Below are 22,535 nucleotides of genomic sequence, written 5' to 3'. Positions count from 1 at the left end.
CGGGTTCAATCCCTGGTCGGGGAACTAGATCCCGCATGCCGCGTGGTGCGTGGTGCGGCCAAAAAAAAAGGATTAAAAAAAATAAAATTAAAAAAATATAAAAAAATACAAAAAAACGAAAACAAAAAACCCCTCACTCCCCCCGGAGGTGTGCTTCCCCAACACCTTCCCTGTGTCCTTCAGAGCCACCCTCCGCTCTGCTCTGTCCCCGGGAGGCTGACCTGTACGGAGGGTTGACTGAGGGTTGAACTCTCTGGCGTCTGGTAGGGGGTTGGCCAGTGGGGGCCCCAGGGGAGATGAGGGAGGAAGGAGGAAGTCAGGGCAGGGTGAGTGCTGCCCTGAGCCTTCCCATCCAGAGCTCAGGCTGGTTACAGCCCTGGGCTGAGGGCCAGGCTGCTCTCAAGGGAGGGGACTCTACCAGACTCCCTTGGGTGTGGTAACTGCTTTCTCCCTCCCCCAATCACCGAGGGTCCTTAGACCCTCGGTTTACGGCTCAGCTGCTATAAATCTCAAGGTCCCGGTGCTATTCCTTGTGGTCCCCTCACACCAGATCCGTGTATACAGTCCCTCATACAATCCTCATTTTAAAGGTAGAGAAACGGGGCTTCCCTGGTGGCGCAGTGGTTAAGAATCCGCCTGCCAAGGCAGGGGACATGGGTTCGAGCCCTGGTCCGGGAAGATCCCACATGCCACGGAGCATCTAAGCCCATGCACCACAACTACTGAGCCTGTACTCTAGAGCCCGCAAGCCACAGCTACTGAGCCTGAGTGCTACAACTACTGAAGTCCATGCTCCACAACAAGAGAAGCCACCACAATGAGAAGCCCGCACACCGCAACTAAGAGCAGTCCATGCTCGTCACAACTAGAGAAACCCTCGCGCAGCAACGAAGACCCAACACAGCCAAAATTAAATAAATAAATTTATATTAAAAAAATAAAGGCAGAGAAACTAACTTGCAGCAAAGTCAGGACGCCAGCCCTACCTGTCTGATTCTGGGTCTGTGTTCTTAACTGTTTTGCCTGTTCACTAAAGGGAAGGAGGCTTGAGAACTGAACCTTATGCTTCAGTCTTGACTTTGCATCCTCTCTGCAGGCCATTTCATTTGCCCACTGGTCCCTTCATCTGCAAACAGAACCTGGCGACTAAACGCTACTTCCCCAACCTCATTTCCCACACTCTGGGTCTAGTAGCTAAGATGCTTGGGGCTGGTTCGCTGCCCACTGGGCACTTTTTGTTTCTGGACCAAGGTAAAGGTATGCACTCTACCTGGGCTGCCCTCCCCAGGCCCCTTCCATCGACTCTGGCACACCCCTGGAGACCGGCTGCCGTGTTACTAGTAAGACCCAGTGCCCTGCTGCCAGGTGGGGTCGGTGCCCTGCTCTGTGTCCCCACGGCAGCGGACACAGCTCCGTGGTGACACTTCCTACACTGCACGCTGCCCTGACCTGTCCACAAGCTCCTTAAGGCAGGACCGTGTCTTATGTCTTACTTTTGTCTTTGGATTTTCAGTGTCCAGCCCAGGGTCTACCCATGGCAGATCCTGGGTAAATGTTTGGATGAACAAAGATGCTCTTGAAAAAGAGGCTTCATCGTTGGCTGCTGAGCCCCCGGATGGGCTCTGAAACAGAGACATGGATGACGGATGAAGGATAGCCCACCACTGCCCAGCCCAGGTAGCTGTCAAAGTTCCCACCTATCCCGACTCCTCCCTCCTGTACCTCACCCCTCTCAGGAGGGGGCAAAAAAGCAATGCTCTGTGTCATTGAGAGATGTTCCAGAAGAACCCAGTGTGCAGGGCCAGGTGCTGGGGGCAACCTGGCCTGTGTTTGTAGAGAGAATGCAATGGGTTATCTAAAATGCCACTTTCGTCTTGTGGACAAGGTTCATAAAGGAGAAGGTTTTCCATGAAGAGCACTTTTTTTTTTTTTTTTTTGCGGTACGCGGGCCTCTCACTGTTGTGGCCTCTCCCATTGCGGAGCACAGGCTCCGGACATGCAGGCTCAGCGGCCATGGCTCACGGGCCTAGCCGCTCCGCGGCATGTGGGATCTTCCCAGACCGGGGCATGAACCTGTGTCCCCTGCATCAGCAGGCAGACTCTCAACCACTGCACCACCAGGGAAGCCCGAAGAGCACTTTTAACATAAATGAATGTGAAAATTGACCATGGCCAACCACGGCTGATTCACCAGGGCACAGTTATTCTTGGAAAATGAAATGCTGTGATAGCATAAGAGCTCCTGCTGAGAGGTCCTGAGACTTGACTGTGGTAATTATGCTACATTAAGGGACCTTCTTCCTCCTTGCTTGCCCTCGGCCATGTATATAAAAATATATATGTCCCTATAAAAATGGACACCTGTTGAAAAGATGTGCAAATAATGATCAGTTGTTACCTCTTTTCCCCTTTTATGTAACTTTATTATAATTCACCTCAACCTTCTATGTTCTTGCATATTTCTTGGACCTTTGAATTACAGATTTAAGGTTCTGCCTTTCCTTACGGCTTTTGGTACCAGAGACAGACACAGAGAAGACGGGAAGGAGCTGGTATCAGAAGTGCTGGTAGGCGATGAGATGTCACCTGTTGGGACGGCTATTATCAGAAAAATAGAAGTTAACAAGTGTGGGGATGTGGAGAAAATGGAACTCCTGTGCACCGTTGGTGGGAATGCAAAATGGTGCAGCCAGTATGGAAAGCGTTACGGAGGTTTCTCAAAAAATTAAAAATGGAACTACCATGTGATCCAGGAATCCCTCTTCTGGATATATTCCCAAAGGAAATGAAATCAGTGCCTTGAAGAGATATGCATGCTCCCATGTTCACTGCAGCATTATTCACTATGCCAAGACATGAAAACAATCTGTGTGTCCACTGATGGATAAATGGATAAAGGTGTAGACAGGGAAGCCATACAGGCAGGCGGCTGGCTTTGCAGCTGTGAGGAAGATGGCTCTGAGGCAGAAGACAGGTTAGCAGCTGTGCTCCGGCAAAGGAAGGACAGGACGGCGCAGGTGGTGGTAGTTGGATCGGGGGAACAGATTCTAAAAGAGTTTAGAGGGAAAGCCGGGAAGATTAGGTGATCAGCGGCGTGGAGAGGGAAGGCCAGGATGCCTCCCAGGTCCCCAGCATGGACACGGGGGCTGCCGTCAACCGTGGTGGAGAACACAGGGGTAAGGGTGGGTCTGAGGGTGGCCCCGACACGTCACTGTGGCACCTGGCAGTTAAAACTTCTCTTTTCGGTGGACACGGTCCCCCCCTTGGGGAAGCAGCTCTGGGAAGTCGTGTCCTTACAGTTAGAAAATCAACACCTAATGTTCCACCCCAGCCTGGCTTCTGGAAAGACAGATGGCAGGACCATGCTTGGGACCACTGTGGCCTGTCGGTGGGAGAGAAGGATGGAGAAAAGTGAACCTGGGTCTCTACTCAACCAAGTCCGACTATGGTCACATCCAGTAGCCTTTGTTCAGCCCTTTGCTCCACCACAGAGCTGCAAGGGGATGCAGAGGATAGAAAATCTGCTGTCCAGACCCTGTGGAACTCAGTAGGGCTGGGCAGAAGTTCAGGCCTGCCTCACTGACCCAGAGTAACTGCAAAATCAGGTAACACGTATAAGCAAGTTTTCTGACCACCTGAAATATGCATCTTAAGTGCCCAAACATATTGCAAGTATTATACATAAAAAGCATCTGAGCGCAACAGTCCACACTGATGACTGAATCATCGTTAGGAAACAGCAACCCAAACCTTGCCCTTTAGTCTAACTGGAAGAAGGGCTCTGAAGGTGAAGAGAGAAGTGAGTTTTCAAGGGAAGGTGTGTTGCTGTTCTCTGAGGACTGACTTTGCTTTCGGACGAGTTTCGTGATGTGGTTTCCTCAGCCTGGGATTTAGAGAAATAAAGACACAGATTCAAATCCTGGCTCCAGCAAGTCCTGGTGGAGTGACTTAAGGGAAATTATATAGTGTCTCCCGGTCGCAGGTTCCTTTGTGAAAGGAGGATAACAAGGCCCACCTTATACAGAGATATTATAACATATATAACATACACTATATACTAATCTATACTACACATAACACACACACATGGATTGATGGGTGGATACAGAGAAAAGATATACCATTTGAAAGTGCCTGTCACACAACAATCACTATATCCCAGCTGTCCACCCTTATCACTACTTCTTCTCTTTTCCATCCCACCAACTCCATCTCACTTTTCAGGCTCCTTCAGCTGAAATACTGTGCACTGGGACCCCGCTCAGCATCAGGAAGGCCAATGGGAGGGGGAGAGAACAGACGAGTCCTGAGGGACTCAGTTTACATTCTAAATGTGAAAACAAAGCAACATATTTTAAAATCTTGTAACTAGTCTCAGAATCACCCACGAATGACCACACATCCCGACCTATAAACTTCTGAACTGCTCTAGAAGGGAAGGAGAGAGATGTTCCCTCTGGTCATGAGTCTGTGCCCTGCGTGATGGATATGAGGACAGGATGTCCTGGAGACCTGCTTTTCAACCTTAATCTTTGTGGGCCGGTATTTCCAAGCATTTTGCCAAGGAGCCCTCAATTCTAGGAATAGCTCAAGCTTCCCTGAGAACACTTACTCAAAGGTATATTTGTGAAGAAAGAATATTTTTATGCAATTGAGCAAAACAACAGACCTGCACGTATATTGCAAACCAGAGGAGCCACATAGGGCCCACCCAGGCCCAATGGGTCTCTGAAAAAGACAAAATCCATCAAATCTGGGCGTCCCTCCTCTGGATGCTAGTCTGTTGGCTATGTAACAACCACCGGACAGCCACCAGTTCACCCTTTGTCTTGGCTGTCAGTAGTTATTCAACAAATGTGTATTGGATGAATGTCTGGGACCCCATACTAAGGAATCTGGGTTGTATTTGTCTTACTCTGGTTAATAGGACAGACTTTTAAAAATAATAAAATAAAGCAAAGCATTTTAAGCTGACAAATCTCTGGCAATTAGCTGCAAAGCCCAGCAAAATAGATTTCAGCGTATTATTTGGATTCATAGACCAGAATGACCAATGAGACCCGAATGTTTACAAAAATGTAATGCAATTACTTCAGCAACTAGAGATTGGATTATGTGCATGCCAGAGCTTTCTCCTTACAAACTTGGAAGAGACAAGGGAAGGTTCACGTATTAGAACCACATGCAGGCTGACTTCAGCAAGGCATCGCTGGTGAAATGCAATGGATAAATGTCCCACGTCACCCCTGAGATTTGGTTCATACGTTGAACGCTGAGAAGGAGGAAGCAGATCAGGCAAAGACCTAGAGGAGGAAGGAAAGGGACACTGGAAGGTAGATGGGAAACACAGCCCTTAGAAAGTTTATACACACCAGAGCTGAAGATTGGGAGCCAGGCAGGAGGGGAAGAAGAACAAACACTTCCCCAAGCGTGAGAAGCGAGCAGCATACTCCCCTTGGAGTAAAATAGTTTAAAAACATTCTGTACACAGTAAAGGGTTAGGCTGGACAAGACATCATGCAAAGCTGCTGTGTTGTGATCCAGGGTTCTACTTCCAAGTGTATAACTTTTTGATTCTTGCATCAGCCAAACGGACAGCACCTCCAGGAAGTCTGGGGGATGAGCACAGAGGCCCCACGCCTCCTCCTGCAGGTGAGGTACAACTGAAGGAGGTTCGGACAAACCCACTCCCGACTCAGCTCCCGCTGACAGTGGGTCGGAGGGCTTGGTGGGGAGGAGAGGGTGAGTGAGGGGAGCATCCAACAGCCGGGATGTTGTGTTAGGAGAAACACAGCGAGGCTTTCAGCAGTGATGGACCTGCACCAAGGGGTGCAGACATCCAGTCTGGAGGCGGTTAACATGCGCACTAACTGATGGTTCTGAACCCCGGCGGATTCCCAGCTCGACTTTTGCATCTAGACTTCGCTGTTTTTGTTGTGGGGCTCTTGCTCCCTCCCTCCCTCCTCCATCCCCCCAGTGTCCTTCTCTCTCACGTTCTGCTTGGGAAGCAGTTATGAATCTGTGCAGACTAACAGTCGTGCTTGGGAGATGCCTTGGTACCTCCATCCTGTTGGCCTTGGCTTTATTTTATTTTACTTTTTTTGGTTATCTACCTGATTTATTAGCAATACTTTGACGAAATCAATGGGAAAGTCAATAAGCCTAAGGAAAGTAGACTCAACCTTCTTATATATAATATATAATCCCTCCAAAACTCCTCCCCCGCCCCAGACCTTCCCTCATAAAAAAGTCATAAAAATACGTAAAGCCATAAAGTATTAGGGGAAAATTTTTTTTTATAAATCCTCCTAGGGTGGGAAAGGCTCTTAAAAATATGAACTAAATTAAAAATTGATACATTAACTATATAAATATTTTAAACACCATGAACAATGTAAAAAAATGACAGTTGGAAAAAACTCACTTGTAAGATATATACAGCCAATTTCCCTGATCCACTCCCCCTGAATTTTTAAAATCACTAATAAAATGAAACATTTAGAAGAAAAACAATTTACAATAAAATGTGTCAAAATCTACTAAAATGGTCTTAGGGATTAAAAACGAAAGGAACTCATGAACATAAAGAGAACGAGAGAAGAGACAAAGCAGGCAAGAAGTATTAAATAAATTTTAGAAGCTGGAAAGTGCCTACGTGAAGGAAAGGAAAGAAGCAAAACTATTTGCCCTGTTCAACCTTAGAGAGGCTGGGGTGCATGGCAAGACCAAAAAAAAAAAGGTTTGCTGTCAGCCTACATAAGAACTCAAACCCTGAGATCTCCCCCCAACTCTACACAGCCAGAGTCATGCATAACTTAAAAATTTTTGCGAGTGTGCACATACACATTCACAACAACGAGTTTTCAATTTGGAGAGTTAATTCTAAATAATATATTTTCAAGTCTTTATAATCAATAGCTTTAGGTAACAAGGAAACACCATTGTATGGCTTCACATGGTCATCAAAGGTTCTGTGACAAATCTACCTTCATCCCTTCCACGCTACCCAGTAGTCCAGGGGAAACATGTGAGCTGGACAAAAAGCATTTTTGTTACACCTACAACTGTCACTTTCTGGATCAATCACATCACATGCTCCTTTGTTCTTAGAAAATAAGAGAACTGGACTAGAAAATCTTCTCCTGGACTAATACTTGACCCTAAAAGGATATTTCAAAGCGAAAGCTAAATTTATGAAAATTTTAAATTTGTCTTCAAAGATCAGTCACAGCATTATTGCCACGTACCTATGCTGAGTCCTCCTCGGGGAGAAAAAACAAAAACCTCCCAAATTATGAACTCCACCTTCAAACATTCCAACAAATATTTTAAAAAAAGAAGTCAGGGCTTCCCTGGTGGCGCAGTGGTTGAGAGTCCGCCTGCCGATGCAGGGGACAAGGGTTCGAGCCCTGGTCTGGGAAGATCCCACATGCCGCGGAGCAACTAGGCCCGTGAGCCACAACTGCTGAGCCTGCGCGTCTGGAGCCTGTGCTCCGCAACAAGAGAGGCTGCAATAGTGAGAGGCCCGCGCACCGCGATGAAGAGTGGCCCCCGCTTGCCACAACTGGAGAAAGCCCTCACACAGAAGCAAAGACCCAACACAGCCATAAATAAATAAATTAATTTTAAAAAAAGTCAAATACAGAATTCAGACCATGCAACAATGTCTTTTATTATGTATGGGTTTTTAAAATTATTTCTGCAATCTCTCCATACACAGGCAAAAAAAGTATTATTTTGCGTATGGGAACTTGCAGACCTGATCACTGCATAGAGAAGGGAAAATTATCCCTACAACACGCTTACCCAGGAGGCCAATTCATCTGCCAACCTCCAAGAACATGGAGATGAACATGACAGACAGACTGTCCCCCATCTGAACCTTCATTCACCACCACTCGATAACGCTTCTTCAGGCCCAGATCAGCAGCACATTTCTTGCCAAAAATCATTAAATGTCCAAGAAGACTTTCATCGTCATCTTCTGCCGAAGAAATCTGGGATATATGTTTCTTGGGTATCACCAGAAAATGTGTTGGTGCTTGAGGGGAAATGTCGTGGAAAGCAAGACACTGGTCATCCTCATAAATGATTTTGGCTGGGATTTCCTTACGAATGATCTTCCCGAAGGTTGTGTTGCCACCAGGCCGGGCGGCCTGAGCCTTAGCGATCTCATCTGCCATCTCGGCCTCCCTCCCACGTGGCCGGCTGGGGAGAAGCTGGTCTTGGCTTTTGATTGAACTTTTCACTTGTCCCCTGGCCTCCGATGGCTCTCTCCCAAGGCACTTCTGAGGATGATTAGAAACTGTTTTCATTCTCAGAGGGGCATCCCTGGAAGTGCATTGCGAGAGCACAGCAAGGTGATCGGAAGCCGGAAAGCGGTCTTGTGTGTTGCCCGACTCCGGTGCACCTGTACTTGGCACTGAATCATGGGTTCCTGGTCCCTCCATCTGAACCACCTCCACGAGTGTTTCCAGACTTGCTGGTGTGAACTGGTACCTCTCCCCTTCCCACCTCCATCTCTTCCCCTCCTGGGCACAAACCCTGCTCAGACTAAGTGGTCTGAATTCATGACTCTTGTTACTACAGCTCCTGGCAAGCTGGCCATTTCTCTCTCTGCGCCCCTTTTGGTTTTTTGACTATCTCTGTACTGCCTCCCTTCTGTCTCTGTGCTGCGGTGCTACATTCCAGACGGTAAATCTTTTAAAACATAATAAAAGCCTCTTTTGATTCTTTCATTTGCTCGGTGTGGTGCTAGACGAATTCAACATCCTGATATTCAGAAATTATATTTTTCCGATTACTAAGTGTTGGTGATATTTATTTATTTATTTATTTTTGGCTGCATTGGGTCTTCCTTGCTGCGCGCGGGCTTCCTCTAGTTGCAGTGAGCGGGGGCTACTCTTCGTTGTGGTGCGCGGGCTTCTCACTGTGGTGGCTTCTCTTGTTGCGGAGCACGGGCTCTAGGCGCACGGACTTAGTTGCTCCGCGGCATGTGGGATCTTGCCGGACAAGGGCTTGAACCCATGTCCCCTGCACTGGCAGGCGGATTCCTAACCACTGCGCCACCAGGGAAGTCCCAAGTGTTGGTAATATATAAGTTCAAAGCCGGATCAAACCTTCCAAGTTCTATTTTAAAAATTATATCTCAAATTGAATGGGACATCTTTTATCAAACACAGTAAGCACATCATCTCCTTAGATAATTGGGTCTTGGAGGATAAACCATCGACCTCCCCTGCCTGACAGCCTTGCCGATATTTGAAGACAGCACTTCCAAGCCCAGATCACCGTACACTGCTCTTACGGAGCCTTCCTCAAGTCCCGGGCAGGGTTCACATCGCTCCCCTGGGAACTCACCCTGCTCTTGCCTCCCATCTCCGTGACATCCAGCAAGACTGGATTGTAAGTTATCTGTTTACTGTCTGTCGGCACAGTAGCGACTCTGTGGCCAGGCAGCAATGAATCCAGCTCAGCAGCCCCATGAGATTGCCGGGCACATATTAGGATCAATAAATGTTAGTTAAGTAAATATCCCGATGCATTTAGATACTTAAATGACAGTTTCCAGGAGATGATGCTTTACGTGAAACGTTTTTCCATTTGGCCTGAGGCGGCACCATTCAGTGTGTAAAAGGAGCCATTCCCTTCCTGCTTCCCCCACTGGGTGCCCTCTCTACCTGGGGCTTTGCAAAGACAAAGGCACAGATACGGGTGGATTCCACCCTCCACGAGGTCACCGGCAGGAAGCTCCTCCCACCACCACGGAAGATGCAGAACTTCTTCACCTCAGTGACAAGGCTTGTAAAATTTCCTCCATCACCCTGTGCCTGTCCCCGCACTCGCTTTTTGAAACCAGGGAGTATCTTATGTTGGGCTCTTTCCTAAGGGTTAGAGGTGAACCAACTGTCAACAGACAACCAGCCGTCTTTCTTCCAAAGCAGCGAAGAGAGGGTCACAGGCCCATCAGCAAAGCTGAAATATGGTCAAGCAGGACTTGTGAACAAAAGGCGTTTAGGCAGCCACAGGGTCCACTCAGTATAGACTATGGCGGGGGACGGGGCGAGAACCGGGTATCTTTCTGAAAACCCTCAGAAAGCAGCCACACTGAAGTGCAGTTGGCGAAGTAAAATCCGTGAACCCGTGAATTATAACCAACCATCAACGCCTGCTAAAACAAAAACGGTGAGGCTGGAATGACAAAGGAAGGGCGCAGGGTAGTGGCTGGTCTTCAAGGCAGGAGGAAGGAGCAGCCGGTGTACGAACTGTCTGCGCGCGCCACTCCGACCGGCCGATGCGCACACCTGTGCGCCTTGTCAGAAATCACCTTTGGGAGAGAAAGGTGACCCGGAGCCCATGACAGCCTTTATGGAAACACCCAAGGCCACCCAACTCCACCCAGCTCCACCCAGCTCCACTGCTCTGATCCCTCACTCACTACAGAAATTCCCCATTTGAATTTGCTTTCTCCTGGAGCTTTCTCCCGGAACTTGCTAGTTTGATGACGTGCCTATCCTATGAACTCACAGGGCATGCCTCTCATTATGATTTAATAAATGGACACTCTAATGTGTGTGTGTTTTTTTTAATCTCTTTGGAGTCTGGCTAGTGTGAATCAGTTCACTGGGATCACCTGAGCAACATGAAGCAACAGATCTGATTTCGTTTCTAAACGTCTAAAGCCAAAGTTCAGACCATGAACCCATGGTGGCCGGAATGCGGCTACGTGTCCCACGTTGCTGTAGCATATGAATATCAGATGACTGCTGCCTGCTGACAACGCCAGTTCATTACTCCTGTTAGTGTTAACCACCCTCATACTGAGAGTACTAGTAACAACCATCACAATACCCCAGGCTTGGATGTTCACTGGGGTTCAGTAATTACAACGCATTCTCTCCTGCTGAAGCTTGGGTTCATGCCGCCTCCCTGGGACATATGTATCCATAAAGAGGCAGCTGTCAGTGGTTGAAAGAATGGTGACTACTTTGGTGACGAGCATCTATTGTCTCAGAAAATGGATGTAGCATGCGGGTTAAGCATTCTTAGTTCCATTCTTACAAAGCTAATTATGCTCTGGACATTGGCCAATTTAGTTCTGCGACCTAGTTTAGAAAACTGAACCATGCAGGAGGCCAGTCAGAAAGTAAGGGTGTGACCAAAAGTATTTGCCTGGGATTTCCTCTAGGCAGAGAGGTCACAGGTCACAGCACGGGTAAGTACCCCCACCACTTACGGGAAGTCCACCCTAACCATCCAGCCTGCCCTAGTGCCCTAATCTCCTTAAGAGCTCAGTTTTTATACCAGCAAACATTCACCATGTTTCTCCACAACATGCTGTATCCCCGGGCAGAATGGAGGCAAGTGATCATTCAACAATCTCCTTGAATTTGTCAGTAGAAAGGCAGCCTACACGGAATCACAAGATCGAGTTTGGACAACGAGATGCTGATTCTCATCTTGAGTGGGGAACTTTATTGCCTTGGAACTTGGGCTACCTTGGCTGAGCCAACCTCATCAGCCTGGGCACCAGCACATTCATCACGGTGTCCAGCCCACTCCATCCTCAATCCTTCCCAGCAGCTTCGGCTACTCAGGCAAAGATGTGTTTTGCATGCCCTGATCCCCAAAGGAAGATTCCTGGGCAGGGTAAGGACCTATCAAAAGGGTTTTAAAAACATGAGTCTCCTTGTTAGGAAAAGATCTCTCTCCTGCCAAATGATGGATAACAGAAATGAGTGTGGAGATCCAAAGAGAACCAATTCATCAAGGACCTGCACTGACAAAATGAAGAATGTTTGCATGGCACACAGAGAGGAGAAATGCGGTGTCTGTCACAGCCACCGTTGCTGCAACCTGATATCTCAGTGTGACAGGTTTATCAAAGGAAAATAATACCGCTGCACCCCCCAGATGGCAGAGACTAATCTCTTTCCCATTACAGGTGATGTGAAGAATGAGGGGCTCTGCACGGATTCCCCAGGGGATAGCCGGCTTCCCCTGTGTGCTTCCTATTGGTCACGACCCACTCAGCAGCCTTCCTCGCCAGTCTTCAGATCCAGGACGGGATGGGAAGACTGGGCACAGAGAATCCGTGGGAAGTAGCCAGAGTCTGAGGCTGGGGTCCACGAGTTCTAGCTTCTGACACTAGTTCAACCTGGAGCCAGCCTTGTGCTGGGAACACCAACCCGGCCAGAGCCTTTCACAGACTATTTTCGTCAGTCCTCAAACATGCCTCAGGCATCCCTGTTCCTGTGCCTGCATCCCTCCCCTGGTTGGGATGCTAACCTCTAGCTTCTCTGCTTATGTTAGACTTTTCCAACCTTCTAGACATCATTGGAATAGTGGTGCCCCCTTCCTGAATACTCCCATCCTCCTCAATGGTGGCTTCATCCTAGAAACTCCTAGAGCTGTACACAAGCCTTGTTGTCACTCAGTCTGCTTCGGAAACTACTTGTCCCACCGTATACATCGTTAGTACTCTGATGAGAGGCATCATGTCTTTGTCATCTTGATTATCTTTAGCACCTACTGCAGTACCTGGAATAGAGAATGTACTCAAGAAATGCCAGTTGTTGACACTGATGATGGATGATTTTTCTTTTTTCTTTTTGGTTGCACCGTGCAGCATGTGGAACTTCCCCAACCAGGGATCGAACCTGTGCCCCCTGCAGTGGAAGCATGGGGTCTTAACCCTGGGCCGCCAGGGAAGTCCAATGATAATGATGAATTTGAGACCAGTGGTTCTCCAGGCATAGACCTATTATGTAGCAATTTGTATCTAGGATTTGGCCTTTCACTCATAAGGATCTGAACATCTTGGAAGGTACAAATGAGACGTCCAAAGTCCATTCATTCTCTGCTTGAGACTCTCGGAGCTCTAGAAGGCACCAAGGAAGACAAAAACCCAGGCTGCCATTTTGAAATCTGACACAATCATGAAATCAACCTGAGACTCATCCCTGGGGTAAAGCTACTGGTGACCAGGTAACCGTCAAGTTTATGCTTATCAAGTTTGTGCTTAAAATAGAAACAAAGAAATACAGTATTTCTTTGCTTGAAGCTCTACATGACCCCAACCAAATATTGTATTGTACACTGCAATGATAAGGATTGGATGTCCTACTGCTCAGATCATACCCAGATTTATATCTCCACACATGCTTACACTAGTCAGTGGGTATCCCAAAGGCGTCTCAAGTTCAACATGCCCAAAACGAAATTCTTGATCTCACCTACCCCCTAAATTTGTTCCTACACCACTCTCCTAGCCATCTGCCCCAAACTTGGGTTTATCCTTGAAACATCCCTCTCCTTCATTCTTCACATCCGAAGTATATCTACCACTCCTCCTCCATCCCTGCCCCACTGGTAGAAGCAACCATTACCACTCATCTGACCTAAGCCTCTGAACCAGTCTCCACACTCCACTTCTGCTCTGTCCAATCCCTTGTTCACAGAGTAGCCAGTATAACACTCGAGTGAAAATGAGATTACGTCACACCCCTGGTCAACCCTTCTTTGGCTTCCCACTACACTTGGGTTAAAACCTAAGCTTTCTTCCAGGTCTCTCCTTCCTCTGGCTCTTGCTGATATCCTCCTGTCTTGATACTCTAACCATGTTGGCCTTCTGACATTTTCCTACCTATGGGCCATGGCGGACATGGTTCGTTACCTACTGCAAATCCAATTCCTGCCTTCTTCCTCACTAGCAGCACTGTGATTTCATTCAAGGGTGCACATACGAACGTTTGATATCATTGTTATTATAAAGTGGGTGCCATGCCCAACCTGAAGCATCCATGTTCTAAGGGGAATTTGCTGTAATACTTTCACTAAGCTTCGGTCAACCAAACCATTTACTATGGACTGACTTCTGTAATCCAAATTCATATGCTGAAACCCTACCCCCCCCAACATGATGGTGTTTGGAGATGCTCCTTTGAGAGGTAATTAGGTTTAGATGAGGTCATGGGGGTGGGGCCCTCATGATGGAATTAGTGCCCTTATAAGAAGAGATACCAGAGAGCTTTCTCTCTCTGTCTCTCTCTCTCTCTCTCTCTACCATGTGAGGACACAGCAAGAAGGTGGCCATCTGCAAGCCAGGAAGAGGGTTCTCACCAAGAACCAAACCAGCTGGCACCCTGACCTTGGACTTCCAGCCTCCAGAACTGTGAGAAATAAATGTCAGTTAGTTAAGCCACCCAGTCTGTGGTATTTTGTTAGAGCAGCAGGAGCTGACTAAGGCACCGCTGCTTGGTTTTAAACTGCTTATTCCAATAATGCAGTACACACCTCCTCATAGGTGTACTGATATATCATACCCCGATGCCAAGACTTCAGGGAGATAATTATATACACAATTATAGAATACAAAGGGAATCTATAGACATTAGTGCAGATCAGAGCAGTGGTTCAAGATTCAGGACAGACGTAATGGAACAAATAAGCAGAAGGCCAGAAAAGTGCTATTTTGTTTTGCTTAGCCCCATGGAAGATTTCTGTAGATAACACCCGCTTTGGTGCTTTGCTAGAAGGGGACTGGCTTATCATTCATTTCTCTAAGTCTTTCACAGTCAAGTTGGGTGAGGATAAGAATTTTAGTCGAGGGTTTAGGGAGCCAGGTAAATAACACAGGGCCCATGGCCAGTATCTGCTCACCCAGGACCCTCCAATATAGTATGCAAAATTGTGTGAGTGTGAATTTATTAGGGAAGAGGGTCCACAGCTTTCATTAGATTCTCAAAAGGGTCTGTAACCCACCTCCCCCCACAAAAAGGATGAAACCACTGCAGAAGATGGCCAACGTGACTTGGAACTGAAAGCATTCTCTAAGTGCAGTGTGTTAGTTTTGCAGCTCAGATGAACCTGGCTTTTACCTAATTCCATAAGTGGGAGCCCTACAGGCCAAATATATTATAATGGATAAATTCTCCTGTGATAATGACAAGAATCTACAGGAGCTGTCAGCTAAATCCTCACTCAACTGTAAATGCTGCCCAGTTGAATGTATGCTGTAGAAAGACCATTTGCCTCTCAAATAATGAGACAAAGCCAATACAGGGGGGACGTTTCCAGCATTCCCTGAGGATGCCACTGACAGACCTTTCTCCCATCACAATCCCTCATAGCCTTTTTTTTTTTTTAACATCTTTATTGGAGTATAATTGCTTTACAATGGTGTGTTAGTTTCTGCTTTATAACAAAGTGAATCAGTTATACATACACATATGTTCCCATATCTCTTCCCTCTTGCGTCTCCCTCCCTCCCACCCTCCCTATCCCACCCCTCCAGGCGGTCACAAAGCACCGAGCTGATCTCCCTGTGCTATGCGGCTGCTTCCCACTAGCTATCTACCTTACGTTTGGTAGTGTATATATGTCCATGCCTCTCTCTCGCTTTGTCACAGCTCACCCTTCCCCCTCCCCATATCCTCAAGTCCATTCTCTAGTAGGTCTGTGTCTTTATTCCTGTCTTACCTCTACGTTCTTCATGACATTTTTTTTCCCTTAAATTTCATATATATGTGTTAGCATACGGTATTTGTCTTTCTCTTTCTGACTTACTTCACTCTGTATGACAGACTCTAGGTCTATCCACCTCATTACAAACAGCTCAATTTCGTTTCTTTTTATGGCTGAGAAATATTCCATTGTATATATGTGCCACATCTTCTTTATCCATTCATCCGATGATGGACACGTAGGTTGTTTCCATCTCCGGGCTATTGTAAATAGAGCTGCAATGAACATTTCGGTACATGATTCTTTTTGAATTATGGTTTTCTCAGGGTATATGCCCAGTAGCGGGATTGCTGGGTCATATGGTAGTTCTATTTGTAGTTTCTTAAGGAACCTCCATACTGTTCTCCATAGTGGCTGTACCAATTCACATTCCCCCAGCAGTGCAAGAGTGTTCCCTTTTCTCCACACCCTCTCCAGCATTTATTGTTTCTAGATTTTTTGATGATGGCCATTCTGACTGGTGTGAAATGGTATCTCATTGTAGTTTTGATTTGCATTTCTCTAATGATTAATGATGTTGAGCATTCTTTCATGTGTTTGTTGGCAGTCTGTACATCTTTCTTTGGAGAAATGTCTATTTAGGTCTTCTGCCCATTTTTGGATTGGGTTGTTTGTTTTTTTGTTATTGAGCTGCATGAGCTGCTTATAAATTTTGGAGATTAATCCTTTGTCAGTTGCTTCATTTGCAAATATCTTCTCCCATTCTGAGGGTTGTCTTTTGGTCTTGCTTATGGTTTCCTTTGCTGTGCAAAAGCTTTTAAGTTTCATTAGGTCCCATTTGTTTATTTTTGTTTTTATTTCCATTTCTCTAGGAGGTGGGTCAAAAAGGATATTGCTGTGATTTATGCCATAGATTGTTCTGCCTATGTTTTCCTCTAAAATTTTGATAGTTTCTGGCCTTACATTTAGGTCTTTAATCCATTTTGAGCTTATTTTTGTGTATGGTGTTAGGGAGTGATCTAATCTCATACTTTTACATGTACCTGTCCAGTTTTCCCAGCACCACTTATTGAAGAGGCTGTCCTTTCTCCACTGTACATTCCTGCCTCCTTTATCAAAGATAAGGTGACCATATGTGCGTGGGTTTATCTCTGGGCTTTCTATCCTGTTCCATTGATCTATCTTTCTGTTTCTGTGCCAGTACCATACTGTCTTGATTGCTGTAGCTTTGTAGTATAGTCTGAAGTCAGGGAGCCTGATTCCTCCAGGTCCGGTTTTCGTTCTCAAGATTGCTTTGGCTATTCGGGGTCTTTGTGTTTCCATACAAATTGTGAAATTTTTTGTTCTAGTTCTGTGAAAAATGCCAGTGGTAGTTTGATAGGGATTGCATTGAACCTGTAGATTGCTTTGGGTAGTAGAGTCATTTTCACAATGTTGATTCTTCCAATCCAAGAACATGGTATATCTCTCCATCTATTTGTATTATCTTTAATTTCTTTCATCAGTGTCTTATAACTTTCTGCATACAGGTCTTTTGTCTCCTTAGGTAGGTTTATTCCTAGATATTTTATTCTTTTTGTTGCAATGGTAAATGGAAGTGTTTTCTTGATTTCAGATTTTCATCATTAGTGTATAGGAATGCCAGAGATTTCTGTGCATTAATTTTGTATCCTGCTACTTTACCAAATTCATTGATTAGCTCTAGTAGTTTTCTGGAAGCATCTTTAGGATTCTCTATGTATAGTATCATGTCATCTGCAAACAGTGACAGCTTTACTTCTTCTTTTCCGATTTGGATTCCTTTTATTTCCTTTTCTTCGCTGATTGCTGTGGCTAAAACTTCCAAAACTATGTTGAGTAAGAGAGGTGAGAGTGGGCAACCTTGTCTTGTTCCTGATCTTAGTGGAAATGCTTTCAGTTTTTCACCATTGAGGACGATGTTGGCTGTGGGTTTGTCATATATTACTTTGAGGAAAGTTCCCTCATAGCCTTTTGTTGTGTGCAGTGGGCTCTGTTGGCGAGAAAACATTCCCCTCCTTGGGGATGCTAACGAGGAGAAATTCATTTCTGATCAATTTCAGAAACGCATTGGCCTAAACCTATCCTGAAAGTATGCTCCATAGTAAGTGTTTGAAAATATGACTACAAAAAGAAATTGTAGCTTAAAAAGTAACTTTACAGGAGACTTAAGCAAATCAAAACATAAAAACCAAAATTGATCATCTTAAAATAACTGCAACAAGCCTATGACCATGGCATTTCCTGGGTCATGGAGATAAGGCACCTGAGAAGAAATGAGGAATTCAAAGGCTAAATTTTGGGTTTTTATCACATTTTTCTTATTGTGACTTCTGTTGGACATGCCCTAATATTTTCATAGTGGTTTGTATTCCCAGCAAAGCCAAGGTGGCCCACGAAAAGATGCCTAACACATCACCAGCTGTGAAAGAAATGCAAATCGAACCCATAACAAGTTACCACTTCACACCTCTTTGGACGGCTATTACAAAAAAAAGGAAAATAAGTGTTCGCAAAGATGTAGAGAAACTAGACCCTTGTGCATCACTGTTGGGAATGTAAAATGGTGGTGTTGCTTTGGAAAACATGATGGCAGCTCCTCAAGTAGTTAAACATAGAATGACCATATGATCCAGCAATTCCACTTCTGAGTATACACCCCAAAGCATTGAAAGCAGGACTCGAACAGATATTTGCACACCTGTGTTCGTAACAGCCTTATTCACAACAGCCAAAAGGTGGAAACAACCCAAGTGTCCATTGATGGATGAATGGATAAACAAAATGTAGTATATACACACAAGGGAATAATTCAGCCTCAAGAAAGAATGAAATTCTGACACATACTAACTACAGTATAGATGAACCCTGAGGACACTATGCTAAGCGGAAAAAGAAAACAGACAAAAAAGAACAAATAGCTTATGATTCCACTTCCATGAGATACCTAGAGAAGGCAAATTCATAGAGACAGAAAGCAGAATGGTGGTTGCCAGGGGCTCGGGGGAAACGAATGGGAGTTAGTATTTAGTGGGTTTCAGTTTGGGAAGATGAAAAAGTTCTGGAGATGGTGGTGGTGATGGTTGTGCCATACTATGAATGTGCTTGATGCCATTGAATTGTACTCTTAGAAATGGTTAAGGAACTTCCCTGGTGGCGCAGTGGTTAAGAATCCGCCTGCCGATGCAGGGGACTCGGGTTCGATCCCTGGTCCAGGAAGATCCCACATGCCGTGGAGCAACTAAGCTCGTGCACCACGACTACCGGGCCTGTGCTCTAGAGCCCGTGCTCTGCAACAAGAGAGAAGCCACCGCAACGAGAAGCCCGCGCATCGCAACGAAGAGTAGCCCCTGCTCGCTGCAACTAGAGAAAGCCTGCACGCAGCAATGAAGACCCAACGCGGACAAAAAAAAAACAAAAAAAAAAAGGTTAAAATGGTGTACAAAATTAAATGTATATTTTGTCACAATTTTTTTTAAAAAAAAGTAAAAAAGAAGCCGAGGTGGCAAGCCATACTTACAAGATATAGGCAATCACCCCAATGGACCAGCAGTCGACAGCTTTGCTGTAGGGTTTCTGTGCGAGGACCTCGGGAGCTGTGGAACAACAAAGGAGAGACACAAGCCTGACAATTTAAATGATTAAGACATAAGGCGGGTTTTAGGTGTTTTTTGCTTTTTTTGTCTGCTACTTGGGCTGAACTTTCTGTGATTCTAGAAACTGAGTAGGCAGACACAATCTGATATATATATTGGCTTTTGTAACTAGACAAAAGGGGAGCATTTGTGTGTGTGTACAACTGGAGGTTATCAATCAATCAGTACATACTTGATAGGAGGTATTTTATGTCAGTGCTGGGCTAAGCTCTATAGCTCAGACCAGACTGACAGAGAGGAGAGAATACTCAGTCTGGGACCTGGGGTGTGATTCACCTCAAATCAGTTCAAGGAAGCATTTCTGGCCCCTGTGTAGGGCCTTTCTAGGTGCTGTGGGGACAGGCAGGTGAAGCCCCTTCCCCCTGCCTTCATGGGGCTTACAGTCAAGTTCAGACCTAAAACCTTCTCTCCATGTCCTGCCTCAGGCCTGCTCCTGATTCCTTCTCTAAGGTTTTGGGCGGGTTATCTGTCACTATACTGCCATCCTGTTTTCTCATCTGTGAAACAGGAAAAATGCTATTGAATCTCACTTCCTTGGTTCTAACCCACTCTTCATCACGCATCACCAGTCCAGGGCCTTGGCTTATTTTGTACTATTCCCATACTTCCTGTTCCGGGCCGTGGCTACTGCCCAGTGTTGGATACCCACCCAGTGTCTGGCACTCAGCAGGGTCTGCCATACGTATTTGTGCAAAGAGTAAATAAACACAGGAAAGGAAGTAAACCTTCTTCACAAGTAAAACCTCCTTTTTATGCAAATACATCTGATTGAAGTGTCTAGGATAAACTTTGCAGAAAGTTTAAGAAGGTAGAGAAAGTAAAAAGAGCTCTAGCTTACAAGGCACTTGTCAGGCTAAGCTGTGTGTTCTATGCGTTGGGGATGCATTAACTCACCACAACCTTTCTTGGTGGGGAAGAGCTTAGTTATTATTATCCTTCTTCCCAAGCTACAGGTGAGGGTGCACGGGGACTCAGAGATCAAGCCACTTATCCCCAGGATCCAGCTGCCAAGAGGCCTCTACACCAACTCAGTCTAACCCGAATTAAGTGCCCGTGTGATCCGGGTCTCGTCCTCGTCATTCGTAGACATTCTCTACTGTAATCCCTTCAACAACTCTGCCAATTAGCCATTATCTGCTCCTGATCCATAAAGAAAATGAGCCTCAGAGATGTTCCTTTTCTGACGCCGCATAGGAGATATAGACCAGCTGGGATCTGAACACAATTCAATCTCACCCTTGTCCCAGCTCTTTCCACTGGAATCTACTGACTGTTAAGGTGAGTCTTTCTTCAGTCTCTAAGCAAAGTCCTTTTGTAGGAAAATGAACAGGGAAACCCTCTCATCCTGTTGCAGATAAGCACCTTCCTGAGCAAGATGAGGGAAGGACACAAACTTGCTGGATGTTTCTGGTTATGATGGTAAGAAATACAACCCACAGAGAATCCCCAAATCTAATTAGGTTTCAGCCTCAGTTCTTCCAAACTTCTGATGAGACTTTTTTTTTAATTTAATAAGAGCTAAATAAATACGTTTGTACGGCTTTGCTGTGTTTACCCTCAATGCAGTAGCAGAAGCAGAGAGCGCTACAAAGCTGGGGAACTCACAAACTGGAGAAGTGGCCCTTAGCTAATGGGGAGTGACTGAATCCATCCTTCCTCTTCCCCAGAACTGCTAAGAGCCTCTTTGTCAGATGCTTCTATCATGGCAACTGACAAAAGGGAGCCACTGCCCACAGCCAACGTCCTGCTGATCTAGGAGGACGGTGCTCTCAGAGCTGATGTTTGGTCTGACAGCCACACGAGCACAGGTGGCGGGAGGGGACTGGTTCTGCAAGGAGCATATTTCTGAGCCTCCAGGGCCATCCTCGTAGCCTGATGGAAAGTTCAAGAGAGGCAGAAAAGGCTCGCAGAGCTACATCTGACCCGGCCCCTCCTCCCGGCACAGCTGACAGCAGGCATCAGGAGCGCCGCATCAAGCAGGTGGGCAGAGGCCCTGGCTTCCATGTCACGGGGTCTGCAGGGCTCTTCAGGGAGCTGGCGAGACAGCCTGGCCCAAATGCTCCACGAAACCAGATGTCAACTGACGAGGGGATAAGACCCGGCCCCTAGAAAGCAGGGTTGACTCCTAGGAAGAGCTAACCCTCCGTGTTCTCCTGACCACCTCTGTGGATGGGGCAGGAAGGATTCTTCAAAGAACAAATCCTCCTCCTCGTCATCATCTGTTAGAAAACAGCAAGCGGGCTTCCCTGGTGGCGCAGTGGTTGAGAGTCCGCCTGCCGATGCAGGGGACACGGGTTCGTGCCCCGGTCCGGGAGGATCCCACATGCCGCCGAGTGGCTGGGCCTGTGAGCCATGGCCGCTGAGCCTGCGCGTCCGGAGCCTGTGCTCCGCAACGGGAGAGGCCACAGCAGTGAGAGGCCCGCGTACCGCAAAAAAAAAAAAAAAAAAAAAAAAAAAAAAAAAAAAGAAAACAGCAAGTACTGGCCACCATCCACTGTTCAGCAAACAAAGGAATAAAGAACACGGTTCCCCTCCTGAAATCCACACACCTGGCGGCACCTGCACATCAGGCCTTTTGCCTGCAGTCTGGCAAATGCTCCAGGGCTCTGGAGAATCGGGCAGTGCGCTGCAGAGACTTGAAAAGCAAGCGGCTGATTTTTATGCAAGTCGGAGCTTGGATGTTACTTGGGACGTTTAGATTCTTGAAACCACAGATGACACAAATTTCTTAAAATATGAGATTTTTGTTTAACTAGTAAACTTTATAACATCAAGTATATGCTTTTGTATAAAAAGACTTCTGATTTAGATCAACAGTATGGATGTTAGGGAAAAGTTCTAAATGATTGACAAATACCAGGGTATCTACATTGGTGGTGGAAATCTATGTGCTTGTGCCAAACATGTCTTGTCCTCTTTGGTGTTGTGTCTTATCTGGGTCACAGCAACTGCAATGAAATATACACATTTTTAACCAATTGGTGGCAGGTGAACCATTTGCCCTCTGGTGAGGTCCTTAATTGCACTTGAACCCAATCCAGAGAGTGAAGCCAGAAGTGTAACGTCATGATAAAAAAGACAAAGCAAACTGATTTGGAAATAAAATTCTCACCAACTTAAAATATTTTAAACTTGTACGATGGCACACACGTGAATGGCTTCAATTCTATTTTCCTTTGTGATATGATTCCTGGAAACAAATGTTCTTTGGGACACTGTTTGAACAAGCCCACCTAGCTTTAAATAGCGAACTTGTCATCTCATAGTAATTCTTGAAAAAAATAAATTCTCAGACAATATTCAAAACCCTCCTGACAATTTGACATGGTGAACAAATCATGAACCCCCGAGGTCAGGTGGGATATTTTCTCTCCCACTGTCCGTCTGCGTCCTGCA

General features: G+C 46.1%; 2 protein-coding genes across 3 annotated transcripts in view; both read right to left on the bottom strand.

The window, feature by feature from the left end:
* CAMK1D (calcium/calmodulin dependent protein kinase ID) overlaps window positions 1-22,535 on the bottom strand; it is a 412,151-nt gene that overhangs the window by 12,520 nt on the left and 377,096 nt on the right. For both annotated transcript variants that reach the window (XM_082843845.1, XM_082843846.1), the window contains exon 6: window positions 19,004-19,079. In XM_082843845.1, coding sequence (XP_082699971.1) covers window positions 19,004-19,079 — 76 coding nt within the window. The remainder of the gene's footprint in view (window positions 1-19,003; window positions 19,080-22,535) is intronic.
* On the bottom strand, window positions 7,688-8,183 carry LOC309957811 (adenosine 5'-monophosphoramidase HINT1-like; the record flags this gene model as incomplete). Its single annotated transcript, XM_082833293.1, has 1 exon — window positions 7,688-8,183. The coding sequence occupies one exon, from the start codon at window positions 8,181-8,183 to the stop codon at window positions 7,803-7,805; it is 381 nt and encodes a 126-aa protein (XP_082689419.1). The 3' UTR covers window positions 7,688-7,802.

Source organism: Leucopleurus acutus (genome assembly GCF_964270905.1).
Source record: "Leucopleurus acutus genome assembly, chromosome: 1".
Classification (NCBI taxonomy): domain Eukaryota; kingdom Metazoa; phylum Chordata; class Mammalia; order Artiodactyla; family Delphinidae; genus Leucopleurus; species Leucopleurus acutus.
Note: the sequence above shows the minus strand (reverse complement) of the source record. Positions and strands in the feature narration are given on the sequence as shown.